This window comes from Passer domesticus, chromosome 10, assembly GCF_036417665.1.
Source record: "Passer domesticus isolate bPasDom1 chromosome 10, bPasDom1.hap1, whole genome shotgun sequence".
In the NCBI taxonomy this organism is placed as follows: domain Eukaryota; kingdom Metazoa; phylum Chordata; class Aves; order Passeriformes; family Passeridae; genus Passer; species Passer domesticus.
The window spans coordinates 13,643,677-13,660,781 of NC_087483.1; the positions used below are offsets into that span (position 1 = coordinate 13,643,677).

Genomic DNA, 17,105 nt, shown 5'->3' on the forward strand with positions numbered 1-17,105 from the left:
TGACTTGCCTCACTTTTAAGCCACCAGGACCACCCCCTCATGAGAAGCTGTATGGCTGTGGGCTATATTTTGCCTCGTTCCTTCCTGGGAAGCAGTGAAGTAGGCTGCTATCATTACTCCAGGAAAAACCAGGCTGTGTCTCCTGCGCTCTCAGGGGTCATGGCAGAGCTTTCATTACGGAACTCAGGCAGACTTCAGCCGGTCTGCGAGCTCACGACAAACTCATTATTCACTGCGAGTTCCCTGGAAAGGCCATCAGACTCTGGGAGTGAGGCAGGGAGCCGCTGTTGGCAGGCACAGGGCTGGTTCCCTGTGCACCACGGGCACACTGAGAGCCCTGGCTGCTGTCCCTGCATGGCCCCTCCTGCCCAGCCAGCACAGCAGGGCCTCGTGGTGCTCTGCAGGACATGGCCAGGGACACTTCCACGGGCTGAGACAGCCCCACCAACACCCAGGGCTCCTCCCCGAGCCCCCAGCAGCTGGATTCACAGCCCTGCTTTGCCCCAGCACTCGGCCAGGTGAAGCAGGGTTAGGCAACCAGCGCACAGTGGGCACAACCAGACTGATTTTGTATGAAACGTGGAGGAGCCAGGTGGCTGGGGGATGATGAGGATGGTCAGCAATCCCAGGGGATGCAGCTGTGCATGGTGGACACCAGCTGCTCCAGCTGGACACAAGGAGATGACCATCTCATAGGCACTTTCCCCAAACCAACACTGATAGTATGTATATAGTCGCTTCAAGCTCGAGAGAAATCAATTCAAATGTAGAGATTACTCCAATTAAAATGATGAAAAAGCATCTTTGAACCAAAAATGCCCGTGTTTCAATTGTACATTACCCATGGCTGGGAGCTTGGGAAGGCCCCAAGCTGCTTACACACAATGCTATTGCATTTACAGGTGAGTTGTGTCTGAAGTGCAGCAGGGGTTCGTAAAGGGAGCACTGGCGTTTAACCAGCTTTTGAGACTTAATCATCTTCTAAAACTGAGTGTGATAGGTTTTCCTTGGTTCTTAACTCTTTAATCAAAAGTCCTTTGTAGTGCACTGTGTGGGGGGTGCATTCATTTATGAACACAGCAGTTACATTGATGTAAACCAAGTGCTGGAGCACAGGCTGCCCTCCCTCCTTCCTTCCACTGAAGCTTTGCTCGGGAGCTCAAGTTACTCACAATGTGATTCATAGCAGGTAAAACACGTTATGCATTCATTTTTAATCAAGTTATTTCTTCACATAAATAAGCTGCTGTGACTAAACATTAGGGAAGCACTAAAAATGCAAAGCTGCAAAGAAAACTGCTGAGAATCATTATGACACTAGGCCATACCTATATTATTTGCCATCCTCCTTCACTTTAATCACTGCTTCTTTTTCTGCCTTATCTTTAAGCTAGAAGTCCTTGGGCAGACTGTGCCTCACTGTTTTACCTCTCGGCATTTGGTTCCCTACTCCTCCACCCCAGAAACTTATTGCTGGCACTAGTGATGAGTAGCCAAGCACCGAGTCACTTAAACCCTAGTCATGATCACTGCTGTTGGTTGCATTTTCAGCTGAGTCCATCCTCTGACTCTGTTGCTTCTGTGGCTACAGAAATGGTAATGCTGGCAACTTGGAGGGCCAAGTGCCCAGGAGGCAGAGGAGGGGCCAGGGGCAAACCTCATCTGTCAGCAGCCTGTTTATTCAGATTAAAGTGTCTGCAGCAACAGCCCTAGAAGTCTCCAGGACTCGCTGAGAGCCTTCTAGCAACGGAGGACACCCCCAGAGATTTGCACCACTGTACAGGTAAAATTTTAAGAGCAACAACAGTAATGATAGCTGGAAGATTACAATGGTAGTTTTGTGAGGCTCACATGGATGCAGTGCACCAAACTCGCTTGATTAATTAATTAGCTGAAGTTGCACTGAAATGAGCAGCAAAGAATTTGGCCGCAATGCCCTCTGAATGAAGAAGTTTCCCTTCTTTCTCCCAGGAGCCTGGCAAGGTGGTTTCAGCACTTTCAAGAATTCAGGGTGTGGAGTTCAAACCAGTACAGTCAGGTTCTCCAAAGCAGACAACTTCAAAAACTCAATTGCTCATGCATATGCTGCCACAACACTCTCTTGTCAGGTGGATTTCTCTTAGGCCACTTAAGAGCACACTTCTGCAAATGTATCTCAAATCATTATGCTGGGATGGAGGATGCTCTGCAGTAATTACATGCATTACAGAAAAAAGTCAAAAGATCATAAATTGACTTGGTTACAAAGTGTGGGGGAAAAGGTACTGTCTCTGTATGAAAACAGTGTGACAGGTAATTTGCATTACAGTACCAGATCACTCAGAGCTCCCTGTCTTCATTCTTCAGTATAAAGTACTTTGCTCACTGCATCAAGGTGACAAAACTAGACTCACTTGACAAAACAATACACATTTATTCCATTATCAATTACTACACTACTTTCTTTCTCTCCCTACACGCTGTATTTTTGGTTGTTTGAATTACCTCTGTGAACACCACCTCCTGTAATCTACTGCCTCATTTGGTAGTTGCCATTCAGGTGATGAACTATGGCTAAAAAAGGTTTTGGTTTGTGCCTTTCGGCCAGAGAAGGATTTATGAATTTTTTTCTTTATTCTTTTCTTGGAACAAATGCTCTACACTTGTCTTCCAGCCAGGTAGTGCAACACAGGGACTGAAATAAAGTAGAGATTTTATTTTATATGGAGTTATGATACCTGGCTTTTTTTTCAATTTTAAAAAGAAAATAATTTTTAAAAGAGCAATTTATCACTGCTGCTAACTGAATTAATTAAACCTTGTGATTTCTAAGAGAAGCTTGTAAATGTTTGACATTCAGAATTTACCCCAAGCCCTCCCAGAGACAGTAACACAGTCAAGTGGGGGAGTAGAGCAGCACATGGGGGGGAAGGATTGCATTTACCCCTCTCATTCTGAACTACCCTGGGGCTTTTTCCATTCACACAACCCTCTGCTCCTCACTAAAGAAAAAAACCCTGGGTACATCATATATGGAAGACCCTAAAACATGTGCAGTGCCTTTGAACATGCACTCAAGCCTAATGAAATCATTTAATCAGCGGGGTTGCAAACAGGCTTAAAAGTCTGTATGCTCTGCCTGATTAGGACTAAGGGAATGGGCCCTTAAGGAAACCAGATGGAGATATGATTAGTTTTATTAAGTGTTGATCCAGCTGCTGTATTTATATTTCCCCTATTTATATGAACAATATTTGTCCAAGCATCTGAATACAAAGTAGAGAACTTCACTTGCTGTAGGCACCGTTGCTACCTAAGTTTGATTAAGATGGAAGTAAAAATTCAGTCATAATAATGAAGGAGCACTTGCTGGCTGGACCAGATGATATCTTCTGTTTGTGGGTGAATTAAATAGCATTTGTTATCAGCAATGTCACTGCAGAAATCGGTATAATCAGTGCACATTGCAGGAAAAACAAAAGTCTTTTGTCTTTCTACTGTAAAATACCAGAGATACTGACCTTGTAATACAAAGGACTACAACACAGATGATGGCAATCTGGATGGTTCCAATCACAGCTGCTATTAAGACATACTGAAATCGTACTGGACCTGGAACCACATATAAAACGCTGTAGTCCTTTTTTTCACAGTGTTGTCCAGTATAGCCGGCGTCACATCTGAAATAAAAGATATTTTTTCCTTGTTATACCTGCTGCTTTCAAAGAATGCCGGAAAAAAAAAAAAAAGTAGTGGCTGAAGCATAAGCTTATGGGGTTTTTTTTGTGGTTTTTTTTTTTTTTTTCAGAATGGACTCCCACAGAGAGAGTATCAGTGAGTGCTCAGCCTCTCAGAGGACTTGTGGTCCTCAGTGTCACCAAGGTCTGTGAGAGTGAATAACACTGTGAGAGTGCCAGGAGGTACCCAGGGGACCAAGACATAACTGGCTTCAAGTGGAACCACTTGCACGTTGTGATGAGAATCCATTTAGTTCCTTGCACAACATACTTTAGATTTCTCCCTTTCTTTGGGGAGGTGGGGGAGGGTGAAAAGCCATCGAGCTCTGGTTCCTTATGCAGATTACCCCTAAGGAGGTGATAAGCAATCATCCAGGCTCCATATGAAATGTGATTAGATGTTCCTGAAAGTGGATACATCATTTACATTTCGTCTGGTTGCTATAAAAAACCCCTCTATTGATGCTGCAGCCATCCACCCCAATGCTGCCTGCTGCACTGCTCACCAGTTCCCCTCCTGCAGCCTGACATCCCCACTCTGCTCTGTGATTTTGGGGCCAAGCAGTGCTTTTACAGTTCTAGCTCTTGCCCTGTTTCCACTTAATTGCCCAAGCAAGATGTGAAAATCCAGGTCAATGGCAGCAGCAACTGTCAGGGACTGAGACAGATGGCTTGGGCTCCTCTCAGGTGTGTTAGTGGAGCACTAACCCTGATGGGTTAAGCCTTGTGCTTCCTTTTCTTTCCCTGCATTTCCACAGCTGCCAGCACCTTGAGGAAATGACATTTTTCAGTTGAATGGAGCACCTAAAATGCAGAAGCTGCAAAGAGCAAAATGTGTCCTGGCTGTTTGTGTGAGCTGGGAAAAGCTGGCTTGAGGTTCTGTCCTGGGGAGATCTGGTGTGTGTATCTTTGCGGTCCCATCCCAGTGTCCCAGGAAAATGGTGTTCATGTCCTTTTCCAGCCACCTGGCCACTGTGTGGACTTCAGAAGCAATATCTGCCCCTGTTCAGGGAGGCATTCACTGCAGGAGTACTACAGTGCTTTCACTGCATTCCTCCTCCCTGCCCAAACCTCCTCCAAAATCACCTCCTGCTGAAGCAGCCCCTTCTGCCCCAGCCAGCTGCCCCACGAGCTCTGCTCCTGCCACAGCAGGGACATACCCTGGTGGCACTCCTCTCCCTCAGGCTGAGGAGGGCACCTAGTGAGGTCTGAGTGCCCTGTGAAGGGCTTTTAAAAACACATCTAAATATAACTGAAGGTTACTGGATGGCTTTACAGTCAATTAACGTTGTTCATAACTCAATACACTTTTGGGACTTCGTTGAATAATTTAAGCCTGATGGATTTTGTAGCACAAAGGGCCATGGTTGCCATTATTTTCCTTAGTTGATCCAGATTAAGTGTTTCTGTAAGTCAGTATTTCCATGGGTGTAGCCTTCCCTTGCTGGCGGGAGAAGGGTTACCTGCACGACGGTTCCAGCATGTTTGTGGAGTGCTCACACTTGCCATGCATGCAGAAGCCGTTGTAATGCTCTGGACAAGGGATGTAGATCCCTCTTGCACTTTCTTCCAGTTTATTTGCATTCTCTGTGAACACAGGTGAAGGGGAACGTTAACCTGACCATGTAGGATAAGGTAAAGTGACGGAAAGAACTCAACAGATGAAAGAAAGGAAAACCAGAGAGCAAGATGTGAAAGATGTTGTTCATGGGAAGCAAGGGTTTGCCCCTTCAGACAGGTTGGCTGATTTTGCCCCTTCAAACAAGTTGGTGAGATTTGCAAGGGTTTATCTCAGTCTTTTATAATTCCTGTCAAGTTAAAGCAAATAACGTGACTATTCAAAATCTGATGACAGAATAGCACCTGCAAAATACCCGATTATTTCTGTTTTACTTTATAGACTGTCCCCTCAAACTGAGACAAGGTTGGGAGAGAGACTCCGGACATTTGCATGTAATATACATTCTGCATTTCTTAATTCAACAGAACATATACAGAAAGACAATTTTATGGCTGAAGTAGACTGAGACTCCAGAGCTGAAGTTTATCATCAGTGCTGCACACCCATGCCCCGAAGTCCACTGGCCTCCTTCACATCCCACAGCATCCAGCACTTCAAACTAGTTTGGCATTCTGAGCCTACTTCTGCAGCAGTTAAAGAGTCACTGAGACTGCAAATCCAGGGAAATCCCTTCATGCAGCCAGGAAAATGAAGGCTTAATTTAGTTTTGAAACAGGTATGTGCTCAACTTCACAGGCTGAAACACAAGAGTGTTACCACCACGAACTCACATGAATTTCGTAGGCCACCAAGGTATTAATTAACCTGGGTCGCTTTGGCAAATTCTTCCATTTAACCAATACTTATGATATCTCAAATGCTAACACTCCTTTTTCTGTCATAGTGTCTTCTAGCCATGATTAATTAAGAACAGAAGAATAAATCTCATGATGGATGTCTGAGGAAATGTAGCTTTCACGGAAATAAGTTGAAGCATTTTTATCTTCCAAAAGAAGTCCCCAAGTGTTATAAAACAATTGCAATTTGTGTTCTGCCTCCAAGCCAGTCATGCCAGCAGCAGGCATGCTTAGGTATTATCCCACCTCTGGGAAACGTTTGTGCAGCAGATCCAAGATTCAGATTTTCATAATGAATTTCTTTTCTGTTGCTGCTGTCCAAGGAGAGTTGTAAGAGTCTCTAACCACTTGCACTAATAAAGTTGGTTATATTGTCCTTATGTGAAAACAGGCAAGGATCAGCTCCCAGCAAATGAGAATGACAGGCAACCTCTGTGTCCCTGCTGACAGCATTAGCTTCTCTTTCACCCTTAGGATTTTCAGGACCTCTGCACTCTGGACCATTATTGCATCTTTTTGAATGCACATACACTGAACACAAGCCCGTGTGCCTCTCCCTGTTCCCTGATCACACTGGGATACCTGTGCAAGGCTGGTGGAGGACCATGCAGTGCAGGGGCATGGGTGCACTCTGCCTGATGGGTTCTGGGTGTGCTTGACCTCTGCTATGGCCCACATTCAAATCTATTTCTGTCCAGGAAACTGCAGCAAGAAGTATGGGATCCTTATTAATACACATTTTTTTCCTGTGGTGGAAAACATAATGCCATTTCCCTCAAATCCTCCATTACCAGAGGAAGTTTGCTTCCCCTCTGAAGAACAGGAGACTGCCCTGTGTGCACATGCACATGTGTGTGTATGTCTGATTGTTCCTTTTCTGGTATTGAGGTACCTCTTACATGTCTGTGCACCACTACTCAGTGCAAGAATCCCTCCTCTCTCAGCAGCAGTGTAATTAAAACAGTATAAAATCCTTTGGTTTAATTGTTGGGGTTTTTTTAAAGGCTCACTTCAAGATGGGGGGAAATTGTAACTTTCAGGACAGACTCACCTGGGACTAGAAAGTGGGACCAGGACCTATGTGGATGTGCAGATGCCCTCACTGTGTGTAGGCTGTAGGGCTGGCAATCATGTGGGCAGAAACCATTCCTTCTTTAACAAGGTCTCTGGCACACTTTAAAGTAAATCTAGGATCATGCAGAACTTGTAATTACACCTCTAAGCATAATGTTGTGACGGAAAATGCTTTACTGAATCTAAAATGAGATGGCCCAAGCTTTGCTAGCATTTGTAGGATAAACACTTCATAGGGTAAACACTTCTTACAGGAACACTTGTCACCTGTCTCAGAAAAGCCCACAAAACTTAGACACAAATTATCTGTATCTCATTTTGACTGATGACTCCTCCAACAGAGTCAGGGATTTATGTAAAGGCAGAGAGGGGGGAAAACCACATTTTTAGTTTGATCTGCCATCTAGGTTAATTGAAATACAGACTACAATAAAAACATCATTTCCTTCAGACTGAGAAATTTGCACTCCCATTTGCACATTCTGAACACACACACGCGCACACACACACACACACACACACACACACACACAATTTCCCTGCCTCAAAACAGGTTATTTTTCTCACTACAAAATCCATTATTTTCAGAGCCAGTGTAGAGAACCAAACACCCAGGCATGCTCTAAAAGTCCCTTGATGTTGAAAATGACTGCTCCCTTTCTGGAAGAACCTGAGAACTTTTCAGCAATCCAGCTGTTGATGAGATACCAACTCTTATGAATGCATCATAGGGTTTTTATCACCATGAACAGGAACTATAAACTGATTCTAAAAAGAGAGGATATAAATAAAAATCATGCTGAGGTTATGAAGCAAACAAGCACTGTACATATCTTAAAAAATTAAACCTAAATTAAGACTTCAACCCTTATAAAAACTTTGGATTATTTATAAATTCAGTATCAGATGCAATTTGTACTAGAAAAACTACAGTATCACTACACTAAGGAGCCCCTCTACCACACCAACCTCACACCTACAGAGAGCTAAGCTAAATACAAACCCACTTTTTTCCAAGCACAGCAGATTTGTATGCATAAAGCAATGACACAGATCAAATTCAAAGTTACTCAGGTTTCAGTAATGTTAAATTCAGTAGCTGCTCTTCACACACTACACTTGCTGCATTGTTATTGGCAACAATGTGGGCAAGTTTTATTTCTGCCAGAAGGACAGACTTGTACCTTTTTGTGATGGACAGGATTTGAAGCAGAAGCCAGCTATAAAGACCAGAGGTAAAAACTGGGCTGACTGGATCAGTTTCTCCTGTCTCTGGACAAAAGAAATTCCTGCCACATTTCTCAAAATGCTTGTCGTTTTTATTTCAAAAAAAGAAATACATCGTCCCCCTCCAGATCAATTGTATTCAAGAATCTTTTTCTTGAAGCACTTTTGTGATCTAAAAAGTCACTCTGATGAAGCCAACATCTTTTGCATTTCTGCAGCATTTTTTTCATCTTTAGCCTAACATGACATTTCATATTGTTCACATCCCTTGTTAGTGCCAGCCCATGACATGATAGCCTATCAAATAAGACACACTAGTCAAAACACGTTATTTTGAAGTGTGTGGAGGCCAGATGCTACTTTGTGTAGCTTGAAAGAGCTTATCATCTCTCTGACTGGAGAAGTCTCCCAGCTGAACCCTTGCTCTCCAGCCTCTCTGTGGATGGCAGGGAGATGATGAGCTATTTCTCTGGGATAAACTGGATCCTAAAAAGATACCCAGTGTGGCTGACCACCCACTCAGTGATCTTGCTTTCCCTGATGGATTGTCTTCTGAAATGTTAAATAAATTATTTAAAGCTATCTTGTCTAAATTCCTTAATATCCGTGCCTGTTCCTGCCTTTCATCAAGACGGCGCAGAAGAATGATTTAAAATATATTTTGCATCATTTTAATTTTAATTTCTGGTTTAGCTATATGGTTTTCCTTCAGTCTTTGTAAGTTGAATATACCTTCAGATTCTCAGGTAACTATTTCAGTGAAAGCTGAAATGCAAAAGCTGGAGCAGCCTGCCTGGTGGCAGGATGTGACTCTGCAAGTGGTGAAAAACAAGGCAGCCAGACTCTTCTCTGGGCAGCCCTCACTGGTCCCCAGCTCCCAAGTGGAGCTTCTGTTCCACAACCAAACATGTGCAGTAGTGCTGCTGAGCTGACAAAGGAATAAATCCATTAGTGCCCTTGATGAGGATTATATGAAGTACTGTCTGGAGTGCCCAGAAAATTCTTTCCAGACATAAGGTCCTACAATCCACTTTAGAGAAATTAAAATAAAAATGCAGGCAAAAATAGGATTCTTGTATCCAAGAACTGACTGTCAGGCACTTAACAATTAGTTCTGCAGGGCTCATAAATCTGTCATTCTTCATGTGTGAATCAGTGAGACTTTCTAGGTGATTTCAAGCAAGCAAAGTAGAATATGCTCATAAATTCTGATGTTAGCATTTTGGCTGATGTACAGCAGGTAATGTTGGAGCTTTGGAAATAATAACTATTAGGCTGTGCCCATATGAGAAAATATTGGCTCACATACAATTTTAACACCTAGTGTACAGTCATCCCTAGACCAAGGGAAGACCTGAAAATACATATAGACACATATATTTCATCAAATAAGGGATGAGACAGTGAATGATGTGCAGCAGAAGCTATTTTGACACCTATCTCATTGGTAAAAGTGGTTAAGGAGAATTGACTTACATAATAATTTAATCTTTTAATACTGCTGAGGTCAGTCAAATTTGCAGAGAGAAGCTCTCGCTGATATTGAAGTAGTGACTCCTTACACATCACATTATCAGAGGACTCATGAAGGGAAAAAGGGATTTTTGGGTCAAATGTATGTCTTTTACATTCTCAGCCTCTTTTGGAAGCATATCCCCCTCGTACCTCCCTGGCAGGTCTCAAAGAGTTGCTGCAGAGCACAGCACTGGGAACCTTCTTAAGAAAGCTCTTCTGCTCTGCATGAAAGAGACTTCTTGTGCAATTCTTGTTTGAAATCAAAACAAACATGCAGAGAGTATCCACCTGTGGAGCAAAGGCAGGGATGTCCTGAATTTTGGGAAAGAGCTTCAGCTGATTGACTACAGGTGGGAATCTGAACCCTGTGGATGAGCCTACACAGGGTATTTCTGCTACTCATCTTCAGTCTTCACAGACTCAGCAACTGCTGCTCTTGGGATGTAAAAGGAAACTTTCTCAGGCCAGTAACATCTGCAGGAATGGTTCCAAGGTCCAGGAGAAGCATGGTAATAGTGCTGCTTCCTCTGAAAATGCAGAATTGCTTTAGCAGGTTTGCTGGTACTTCAGTAGCATCCAGCAGGAAGTGAGGTCCCACGACAATTTAGGAATGAAGTCCTTAGGCAGGCTTTCTACTCCCCTGTAATGAAGAACTGCCATGATAAACCCCAGCTCAGACCCAGCTCTGATGAGAGAACAGAGATTTCTCCTGGGTGTTTGCTGGCCAGCTCCAAGGCACACTGTCCTTGGCAAAGCTGCCCTGCTGCCAGCTGCTCAGGGCCAGCCCAGGAGGCACCTTCACCCCTCACGTTCCCTTCTCCTGAAACCTGCCTTTTACAATTACACAGCCTCTTCACAATGAAGAAAATGTGTGCAAGCAACTCGCCTGAAAATCACTGTTTGGGTGGGCGTTGAGTGAGAATTCCGAAGGAAGTGCTTGCTGCTGCTCAAGAGGGAGCTCACCAGCCCACTCTCCCTGAGAGCAAGAGGAAAATGAGACACCAAATGTCAGCTGAAAATGTCTGGCACCACTATGTTGCAGCCTGAGCCTAAATTCCTCCTGCAGCCACTCCAAGTACAAACTTGAAGCTAGTTTTTCTACATAAACTGCACAAAAAATACCCTTCCCATATTAGCTGCTTCACCAAGGGGAAAAAAAGAAATGGAACATGGTGAAATAAATTACATTCACTTCTTTTCTCAGGCACAAAATAGGCTTGCTGAACACAGTAATTTATTAATTTTAAATGTCCCTATGCAAATCAGTTCCCTGGAATAAGATAAAATCCACTTTCCTTTTTAAAAATAATCTAGGGCTTTTTATGTTTGAGATGATGGCAAGATGTCCTAGTGCACTTTGAAAAAAAAATATTGTGCTCTGTCTTTGCAGCAATGCATCGTAATTATTCAGCCTGCTGCCATAATTAATAATAGAAACCAATGAATTAAGACACTAATAATCCCCAGATGTTCAAATGGGGAACAGAATACTTTCAGCTTGTCAGCATATATATGGGGGCTATGCTATATATGTTAAAGCTGTTGCTGAACTTCGGAAATCAAGAAGCACTTTTATTTGCAACATCTGTGAATATATCTTCCTTCTTTGAGAAAAGTGACTGAAATCAAGCAACTTGTTAATCATTTTCCTGCATACATAACAAGACCATTTGTCTACTCAAAACTAAACCAGGGTTTAGTTTTTCTGGGGTTTTTTTACCCTTATTTTTCACCGTGTCTGTCATCTCCTTGAGTTCACAAATTTCTTACCCTAGAGATTGTATAGGTCCCTAAAAGCCAAGGCTCCTGCATGTAAAATAAGGTTCTACCAAGCAGTTACTGCATACAAGGTGCAATACAACCCAAAGTTGCACAGTGATGTGGGTACCTGGCAGCAACCACTGCTCACACATCTGAACGGGAACACCCAGCAATAAAAGCTAAACTGGAAGACAAAAAACACCACGTGGGCTAATGTGTTGCTCCAAAGCAGCATTTTCTCTGTGTCCAGGTGCTCACATTAGGCTCAGCTCTTCCCTGGGGTGATTGTTTCATTCAGGGAGGTAAGGCAGGCTGCTGCCTCACCTTGTCTGACCTCCTCTGCTTCCCTGCCACATTTCAGCCTCTCACCCTGACTGAGACCACCCCTAAAGCAGCAGTTCACTGCTTTTTGATGCTGCACTCCACCCTTGATTCCAGGACATCAGGAGAAGGCTGATGCACTGAGCTGTCCCTGTAGCAGCTCCACAAACTGCTTGTCCCTGTGCCAGTGGCACCTGCCACTTCCCAGGCCAGCAGACTGGTGACATCCCTGGCTTCCCGTGTCATCTGTGTGTCAGCTGTCCCCAAGCCATCTCCCCACACTTTTGTGGATAAAGTAACACAGACAGAGCTCTTTAAGACAGCCACTGCCAGGGCTGCAATCATTGCTAGGTTGTGATTTAATGATGCAGGGCTGTATTGTGGATTTGTCAAAGCCCTGGGTAAAGGGGCCCTTACAGTTTGTACTGCCTTCTTTTGTGACAGGATTGAAAAAATCTGTGTTAACCCCATTCTTAGAATAGATTAAATCCCTCTTCGTGCTAACTCAGCTACTCTCTGTTTTTGGCAAGCTGATGATGTTCCCTTCACTCAGATTCTCCTGCCTAAGAGAGATGCCACCAGCCCTGTGGGAGCAGCATCCTCCCCCTTCAGAAACCAGCAGTGTAAAGAAATAAAGTCATAGTTTATCTCCTTGCACATGATCTCCTTGGGCAGCTCATGACAGAGCCCTTAGAGGATGAGTTAACCTTATTATTATTGTAATTTTGTGTTGAAAAAGAGTTGATGTCAGTTTAGAGATTTGTGAGGTTCCCTCCAATTAGGCTGCGTGCCTGAAGGCAGAGGGGCCAGCACTGGATCCATCACACGGGCACTGCAGGAGCAGAGCACGAGCAGAGTGTCACCCTCTGTGAGAAATTCCTCCCAACAGCTGAGCCCATGGCTTGTTTTCTCTCCCATCCACCTCCCCTCCAGCTACTCATTAGCGCCAGTGTTGGAGGGGGTAAAAAATGGACAGGAACAGCCAGATCAGGGCTCCTCTCTATGTCCTCCTCTCCTCTGAAAAAGTAAGCCTGAGAGTTTCAATTTACTGCTCAATACCAGATTAAACAGAGATGGAAACACCATCCCAGTATGTGGATGCTAGCAGCAGAAGATGCTTCTTTCAGTCAAATGGTGTCTCCTTCAGAGAAAGCAGGCATGGATGTGCAGAGGATGGCTAGGAGGGACGCTGCCAGAGGAATATCTACGTTTAGCACTGTCTTTTGGGGCACAGCAGACAGACCACCATCCCTGCTGCACAGCCCCAGCAGCACACAGACATGATTCTCACTAACCAGCAGCTCTTCACAACCCTTCCCAGATTAGCTCTGCAGTGACACAGCACTATTAGTTAACTTTGTTATGTGATGATTAAGGAACAAAAACTCCCTGAACTTGACCGAGTGGCGTCCTGCTGTTTTTGCTTTGTGTGCTACTCTGCAATTTCTATATCAAAGCAGCCTGGCTAGTGCAGCACTCCAGAGCAGCTTATTTATATGTAGATGTGGCTATATGACATTTCCAAATGCCATACATTTGCATATGAAGGTTCCACTTTTTTTCCCCAGCTTCAAGTAAACAGAGTCTGCTTCGATTCCAGAGTAGTGCTTTCCCTCACTTGGAGCTGACTGAGAACCATTCTCCTCAAGCAGCTTAAAAAACCCCTGAAACACCTAATTTTCACAATTCAGCAACCTTAGCTATCAATAGTGTCTCTGGGTGGGTCTTGTGATTTATAGCTGTACCTTTGATACCAAACTGAGCACAGAGAGCAAAACTGCAAGACCTTAAGATTTCATATGAAACGGCTACAGATAATCTGCAATACCAATCAATATTTGCAAATAGGCCTCAGACATACGATGGAAGCTTGTGGTCATCCTAAAAAAGCCTGTGGGTCACATTCATTATAGCTATGAAGATGGTATTGATTTTTGTCACTGATTTTCCACTTGAAAACAAGAGCAGGAGCATGTTGCAGGAGCCACTGAGGAGCTCTGAAACTGCAAACCTAACACAAAAACCACAACCTTATGTAACACCAGGAAAACCAAGTGGACATTATATATTCAGCTTTCTTGTCAAAAAAGATAAGGCTGAAGCAGATGGTATGTGGGCAAAGTTTCAACCTGAATACATTGCCTTCTGAAAACCAACAGTGCTATGAAAACAGCCTGGTTTTGTGGCATGAGCCGATGAACACGTTACCTGCACATGGAAGAATTCAGGCCTCGAGGTGTGTGCTAGGGAGGAGCTGGAAGAGTTTCCCATTGGCAATGTGTGCATGGCAAAGCATGACTCTCAGCACTTCTCCTGTGCCACCCTGCATGAGCAGTGTGAATGGTGTGTAATACACAGACTGCACGTCTGTGTATGCTGCAGCTGGGATGCACAGCCAGGGTGTGTGCTGAGGGCAGCACTCCTTGGGCATCACCAGGCAGTGTGGGAGGGCTGGTGGGCAGTAGAGCCCATGGTGGTCACCAGACATCAGCTGTCCTCCTCTCCCACAGCTCAGCCCTGCTCCCAGGCTGAGCTCCCTGCTCCCTTACATCCCCTTGGGCTGGGAAACACCGAGGTGGGGATGAGCTGCTCCCGTGAGCCCCAGGGCTCTGCCTGCTCTCAGAAAACCATGACAGGCACTCCCTGACTGTGACAAGAGGCACAACAACTCCCAGAAGTCACCTTCACTGTGGTCTCAGCTCATGGAGTTTCATCCACTCGCCACTGCATTTCCAGAGCACCTCATCCTCCACTGCCAACTGGTAGATAGCATCAACTATGACAAATGGGATGAGGTGCCAGAAAGCTGATAAATACTTTTGATACGGCTCTAAAAATAGTGAAGGGATATTTGTATCCTTCTGACACTTTTTGAAAAGTAGATGGATATGCATGACCTAAGTTTGAAGACGGGTGTCAGGAATATTGATGTGTAAGGAGCAGGATCGTTTGGCTGGCGTTGCCCCGGGGACAGTGGCATGACTGATGATGGCTCCATCTCCCAGCTGAGGGTGTGCTTGGAGGGGGCTCCAGCAGAAAAATGGGAGCCCATCCAGAAAAAGACCAGGATTCATCTTACCCACCTAGGACATAGAGTTTCCTTGATGGGCACTATGAAATTGGAGAAATGGGGTGCAAGTCCTCTCAGAGCAGCACTGCTGTGTCCTAAGTTATGCCCTTGCAATTCCTGCCACATTAACTCCTGTACCATGTATGATTGAGCCTGGTGTGTTTCCAGGATCACACCTGTAAATTTTATCCGGTATTTCCAAACCACTTCTAGAAATGTGGAAGACAAATACAGTTTCTTCCTTTTCCCTCCAATGTCTAGAACAATGTAGACTCCAATTTGCACATCCAACCCCAGATGTCCTGAAGTTTTCCCTTCTTTGGCACCCCTGCAGGAATTTAAGTACTAGTGCAAGCAGCAGCTCTTCCAGATTGTAAGGACTACACTGATGGAAATTGCTTTTAAGCAATTAAACTGTACATTAACAAAGCATGCTTCCAGTTTGTGTGGAGATGCACTTAAAACCTGCATCCATGTGATCACACCCAGAGAACAGGCACATCTTACATAACACAGAGCTGCATTTTCCATCCATCCTCGCCCCTTCAGCTGCCTGCATGGCTTTTACTGGCAGAAAGATCAGGCAGGCAATCAATGAAACAAAGCAGGAACTTCCTCTTGAGAAACTGCTGCACATAAAAGCACACCCTAATCCAATTACCAGGCTGCCCCCTAATTTCCAATAGGAACTCCAGGTCTGAATGGATTGTTTTCCACAGAGAAGCGGTGCTTGAAAAGGTCTCTGACTTATATTTAGGTCTGCCAGCATGGTGTTATGAGACTTTACTTTCTGGTTTTACACTTCAAACAATCTCAAAAAATTACAGCTGAAAGCAAGTATGAATGGCAAAATTGTCAGAGGTTTGATGGAAGGCACGGATAAGAAAAGGTTACCCAGGTACGTGACAGCGCCGACAAGTAGGTCAGGGATGTCATTTTGGCTACAAGGCGTTTCCTTCAGTCCTTTTGACAATCTGAAGGTTTTACAGTCCTAGTTTTGCACTGATTTTATATTCAGTTTTGATTACTAAAAGCAGTCTTTTTTTTATCCTTTTTTTTTGGGGCACATGTTGGCAAGATGCTGCCAAGCTGAAGTGTAACACCCACTTGGCTCCCTTCCCTCCTTTCTTTTTTTTCAAGGTAGCATCTGTGCTTGTAAAAACATGCTGCCTGAGAGGATTCATCCAGGAAACTAAAGAAAGAGCTGCAGAATTTTGGGGGAAGTGTGTGTGTGAGAAAATAGGAGACTGAAATAAAAATACTTGACTCCTATATGTGGTATTTTTGTACACTTCCTGGATCACATGCCTGGCAAATCCCTTGTGAATATCCTGGTTATTTTAGTTGCCAGAGCATGACCCTGAATGGCCTGTGACTACTCAGAGATATGTTGTTGGCTAAAAGCATGGTTTCAGCCATACTTTTCACTGCTTTTGTTCAGGCTATTCAGAAAAGTTTTGTAATGCTCAGAAACATTTTATTGGCATGTTGCAAACCCATGATCACTGCTCCATACAAATCAAATGCTACACTTGCTGAGGGATGAATCCTGCGTGGTTTGATGCTATTTTTACTCAACCCTTTGCCCTGAGTCCTGCATTGTAAAACTGTGATTGCAATGGGTCCACACAAGTCTACAACCTTGCTTTTTGTATCAGTCCAGCTGTATTGTTAAAATCTTTTGTGGCTGCTCAGAGGGTTGGCCTTCAGCAGACTGTGTTTGAAATTCCTGCTTGGTAAACAGGAACACTCCAAGCAGTGTGCATCCTTTCCCATGCCTGGAGCTGGAGAGATATCCCTTACTATTCCCAATTTCAAGTGTAGGAGAAAATGGATAAAACAATATGAAATGTCACTGCAGTAAAACCTGCTATTTTACCAAAGATACACTCTCTCCCATCTGTCATGAAACCCTGCAATGGAGGGACAGAGCCAAAACCTTTGCGTGCTCTTGGGTTCGCATCAAAAGCCTCCAATGTCACCACACAAATCTGAGCTTTTTGCCTATTACTCCAGTACCACAGGTCTATCAGGCAGCATCTCTGAGATGCAGAGAGGAGCCC

At 44.2% G+C, this 17,105-nt stretch overlaps 1 protein-coding gene and 1 long non-coding RNA gene across 2 annotated transcripts in view; one reads left to right on the forward strand and one right to left on the reverse strand.

Annotated features, from left to right (window-relative positions):
• TMEFF2 (transmembrane protein with EGF like and two follistatin like domains 2) overlaps window positions 1-17,105 on the reverse strand; it is a 124,261-nt gene that overhangs the window by 2,721 nt on the left and 104,435 nt on the right. Inside the window, exons 8-9 of the mRNA XM_064433882.1 lie at window positions 5,180-5,303; window positions 3,501-3,659 (exon numbers count right to left, since the gene is read on the reverse strand). Coding sequence (XP_064289952.1) covers window positions 3,501-3,659; window positions 5,180-5,303 — 283 coding nt within the window. The remainder of the gene's footprint in view (window positions 1-3,500; window positions 3,660-5,179; window positions 5,304-17,105) is intronic.
• On the forward strand, window positions 489-8,957 carry LOC135308657 (uncharacterized). Its single transcript, XR_010369035.1, has 2 exons — window positions 489-1,783; window positions 3,788-8,957. It is a non-coding gene; the product is annotated as an uncharacterized LOC135308657 (long non-coding RNA).